This window comes from Excalfactoria chinensis, chromosome 24, assembly GCF_039878825.1.
Source record: "Excalfactoria chinensis isolate bCotChi1 chromosome 24, bCotChi1.hap2, whole genome shotgun sequence".
Classification (NCBI taxonomy): domain Eukaryota; kingdom Metazoa; phylum Chordata; class Aves; order Galliformes; family Phasianidae; genus Excalfactoria; species Excalfactoria chinensis.
In genome coordinates, this window is record NC_092848.1 from 1700592 (window position 1) to 1705027 (window position 4436).

Sequence of the window (4436 nt, forward strand, 5' to 3'; positions counted from 1 at the left end):
ACTGCGGATGTTTTTGCTGATTCTGGTTGCTCAGTTTGAGCTCCTCTATCCCTTAGCACCGAGTCCTACAGAAAAAAGATGCCTTTACCATTGAGACAACACTATAATTCCATGCTATCTATGACACGGTACAAAGTCATTCCATTTTTCTGCTTCCTTTTATGAAATGGAAATTAATTACCTTAAACATACTCTGAAGGATAACAGCTCTCTGGGAAGGTGGGATCTTCATGCAGCAGCAGATGCCAGCACGACGTTCATCAAGCAGCATCCATGGAGTTAAATCACTTTTATTTCATGGTTCTCTATTACTGAGAACACGTTTGTTTGCTACTTATCATTTGACCTTTAAGGCAACACAAGTTAGCAAGGAGGCGAGAGTGACAGGAAAAAACAATAACAAAAACCCTTTAATATCCTCAGGTTTAATTCTGTAAGAAATGTGTTGTTTGAGTAATGCTACAGGATAACCAGACAGATGAAATGAAAAACAAATTTGAGGCCAAAAAAAAAAGTTGTAAGAAATTCTGCAGGGATGGGGGTAGAAGGGGCTGGAAAGGGAGACTTACAACAGCCTCTCAGTAAAGAGATCAAGATCCCATCTGGAGGGGCAAAAGGCCAAAGCCACAGAACAGATGGAGACCAAGCGACAGCTGGTGTAAACGTGCTTTCATGTGTAAAGTTTGTTCTGTGGAGAATTCTGCTCTCCAACTCTGAAGGCATCATTATGATAACAGCTCCTCCCCCCCGCAGCACTGGGGACCCAGGCTGCGCTCAGGAGCGAGTGTCAGCGAAAGCTCACCATGATGGTGGTTAATTAACAAGGGCCCTTTCAACATTTAGAAGCTGTTGTCACACAACCTTGGCACGAGTTGAGCAGCAGAGGATCCTGTTCCTTCCTCTGCAGGGGGAGATGAAAAGAATTAATTTTAACCCCGGTGGTTAAACAGATTTTGTGTACGTTTTTACATATGCCAAGGGTTGCCTGTTCAGAAGGGTGAAGAAGGTGAAGGATACAGTGCAACACGTTGCGTTAATGGCACAATGTCCACTGGTTGCTCCGTGAGCTCCGTTATGGAAAAGAAAGAAATCATGTAATCAACCAGAAGAGAGGCTTATCTTCAACACAGGCATTTAATCCGGGGAGCTCCCCAGGCTGCGCCACGCTAACATCATTCTGACAGCCCTCTGTGGGGAAAGGTGCGCTCTGCCTCCCCACCGTCAGCCAAGTCCTGCAATTCAAGTCCTGGAGAAGTGGCCATTGTTTCCTTTTCTTTAATAAAGATATGAAGATTTGTTTGCTTTTTTTTTTGTTAAGGCAAGAATTTCATCCTGCTGCTTGGATCTATTACTGCACCTTTGATTCCAGAAACAAACAGAACACCTGATTGCGGTTAAAACTGAAACAATTCCTAATTAAAAAAAAAATAAACTAAAACAAAAAAACAAAAATCCAAACGTTCCCCTTCTAATTCCCTATCCTGAGTCCAGTTTCATAACAGACTTTGAGGTACAAGACAATAAATTAAAAGTCCATTCCGACGGCAGAGATCCTCCATCTCAATGCGATGTCTTCTTTACTCCCTTCCCGAATTTGGCGTCGAGTCCAAGGCCTGCAAAGAGACAAAACGATCCACGTGCGCTCAAAGCTTCTTTTGCATCCATCTGTTAGACAAAGAGCTGCTACAGCACCAACTCAGTGATGGCCCAAAGGAAACCAAACAGCCCTGGTATGTCGTGTTCCTCTTCCCCTGCTCCAAGGCTGCACCACACTCTTCCATCAGCGTTTGATACGATTCTGTTTTCTGACCAGCATCTTTTCTAGCTGTCTCCCCCCCCCCCAGCTGTGCTTTATTGACATTAACGGAAGGAACAGCTCGGATCTGCTGTCCAGACTTACCCAGGAACACCAGGACCGTCCCAACCCACTGCATGGAGCTGATGGGGTTGGCAAACAGGATGACGGACGCTAAAATGGTGAAGAATTTACGCGTGGTGGTGATGATGGAGCAGGTCAGAGGGCCGAAGTAAACCACCGTCATGAAGATAAAGCTCTGAAATAAAACACAAACAGATGCTTTTCATCACAAAATGATGCAGCACGGATCGGATCGTCACCCACAGAGCCAGAGCTGCTCTGCCACGTGAACAAACCCCATGGGAGGCTGCAGAACGAGGGAGGTTTACCTGACCCAACGCGCTCGTCAGGCCGAAGAGCAGGATATTGTAAATGATACTGGGATAACGTTCAGTAAAACTCAGGAACTCCCAGAGCTCTCCGGTGAACAGGATCCCTGCAGGAGGGGTGAGAAGCGGGAGTTACTCAACCTCAGTTCACATTCATAGAGCAGCAGGCGCCGAAGGGCTGCTCAGCAGGTTGGGGAGTGAAGCCGTGTGTGAAGCAGTGTCCTCTGGTGGGCATCGGAAGAGCTGCACCCAACACCCGGACACTGAAGATACAGACTGAAGTCCTTTTGCAACAAGCGTTCTGGGTCCGTTATGGAGCAGAACACGGCGCTGCAGGGCGGGCTGTACTTTGTGCAGGGCGTTCCTTACCAGCTCCAAGGAACAAGGTGGACCAGAGGTTAACATTCAGCATCATGTGATTGGAGCCGGTCTGATAGTGAGCTCTCATGTGGTCCTGAGATACACCCGTCAGCCCATCCAAGGTCAGCGACAGCAGCTGACAAAAGGAGACACGGAGACGAGTAAAGCAGACCCTGCTCTATGGCAAAGGCCTTGTTTGAAACATCCCAAACCCAAAGAAACACCTGAATCCTTCAGACTCAACGAGGCACCCGCTGCACGGAAGCATCTCCCCATCAGCTCAGGGTGCTTTTGCTGTACAAAACTCCCAGCAGATCCACAGCCTGCCAGCTCCATCCTCCCCACACGCAGCCCTGAGCTCACCGCGCTCCAGCAGCGCTCACCAGGAGCAGCTCCCCGTAGCCAAAGATGTGGTCGTCACCTCCGGCTCCTTTTTTAGGCTTATACATGAACAGGGCCACCCCCGTGACTATCAGCAGGACACAGAGGTACTTGGCCAGCGGGTACTTCTTCCTCAGCACAGTCACACCTAAAAGCATCACTGCAAAGAAGGGACAGCATCAACCACCCCCCGCAGCCTCAGCCCTCCCTCTGGGCTTCCTAACAGCCTGGATAACAGAGCTGAACGATGCACGGCTGCTGGTCCTGCAGCACAGCATTGCTTTTACTGAGCTGCTCAGATCGGCCACAGAAATACACAGAAAACAGCATTTAATTTGCTTACCTGGAATGGGCTTACAGGATTTGCCCAGGACCTGTTCAAACAAAAAGAGAGCGCGTTACCCACCACGGCAACAGAACCAAAGGCACGAAGCTCAGCCAGGCCTCCAGCAGCAGCTCCCAGCCGCCGAGCTCAGCTCCGTCCCGGCCGTACCGACACCCACCTGTGTGGGATAGTTGACGAACTGCAAGGCCGAGTTGCTGGAAACCATGGCGCCCAGATAGGAGAGCGAGCAGGCTGCATACAGCCAGCTGTGCGTGCGGTCCGCCCGGAGCGGGTCAAAGAAGCGAATCACTGCGGGGACGGACAGCGGAGGAACAGCGGGTCAGAACCGGGACGGGGCGGGGAGTCCCGCATCGCCCCGCCGGCAGCCCGCACTCACGCAGCTTAGCGAAGGCGGCGTTGATGACGCACTGGATGAAGACCAGGCTGAGCGCGAACGTGAACTTCTCCTGCCGGGCTCCGTCGCCGTATTTCCCCCGCGTGCTGTAAGAGCGAACGGTGAGACGGCGAAGCGAAACCCCCCCATCGCACCGCGCTGCGGCTCCCAGCCCGCTCCGCAGCGCTCACATGCTCTCCTGCAGGATGCCGTAGTAGAAGTAGCAGGCGAAGACGCCCATGAAGCAGACGGGCAGACGGAGGCGCTCTGGCAGCGCGGGGCCGCCCGCGTTGGCCGCCATGGTGACGGCGCGGCCGCTCAGCTCCGGCTCCACGTCCAGCGCCACATCGCGCAGCGCGGCCGGAGCGGGCGGCCTCATACACCCGCTGTGCGCCCGCCCGCCGCGCAGGACCCACCCGGACCGACCGCGACCGCCCAACGCGCTGCCGGATGTTCGGCGGGGACGGAGAAGGGCGGCCGGAGCGAAACGTCGAGCGAAGCCATCCCGGAGGTGCGGAATGAAACAACCCCCGTCCGCTCCCAGCCCGCTGCCAACGCGGTTCGGCCTCGATGGCGACTGCGGGGACTGCTGGGGACAGGCAGCGCGTTGGGCAGCCCCAGCTGGGGGCCTTCATGAGCGCTGCCCCGGCGGTGATGCAAGCAGATGTGGAGCGCGCTGATTGGCTGCGGGGCCGGCTGGCGTTCCCACCGTGGCCTGACCCGGAAGTCCGACCCCATTCAGAACGAGGATCATTAAATCCAGCCCCCCAAAAACACGAGGAAAACCTT

At 53.4% G+C, this 4436-nt stretch overlaps 1 protein-coding gene across 1 annotated transcript; it reads right to left on the minus strand.

Moving 5' to 3' along the window:
* Positions 1-275: 275 nt before the first annotated feature.
* Positions 276-4188, minus strand: SLC35B1 (solute carrier family 35 member B1). The gene is made up of 9 exons (XM_072356486.1): positions 3839-4188; positions 3651-3754; positions 3432-3562; positions 3272-3302; positions 2931-3088; positions 2557-2683; positions 2188-2294; positions 1901-2054; positions 276-1613 (listed from the first exon to the last, which is right to left on the minus strand). Exons 1-9 carry the CDS (start codon positions 4024-4026, stop codon positions 1561-1563), a joined length of 1053 nt encoding a protein of 350 aa, XP_072212587.1. The 5' UTR covers positions 4027-4188; the 3' UTR covers positions 276-1560.
* Between the last annotated feature and the right edge of the window lie 248 nt (positions 4189-4436).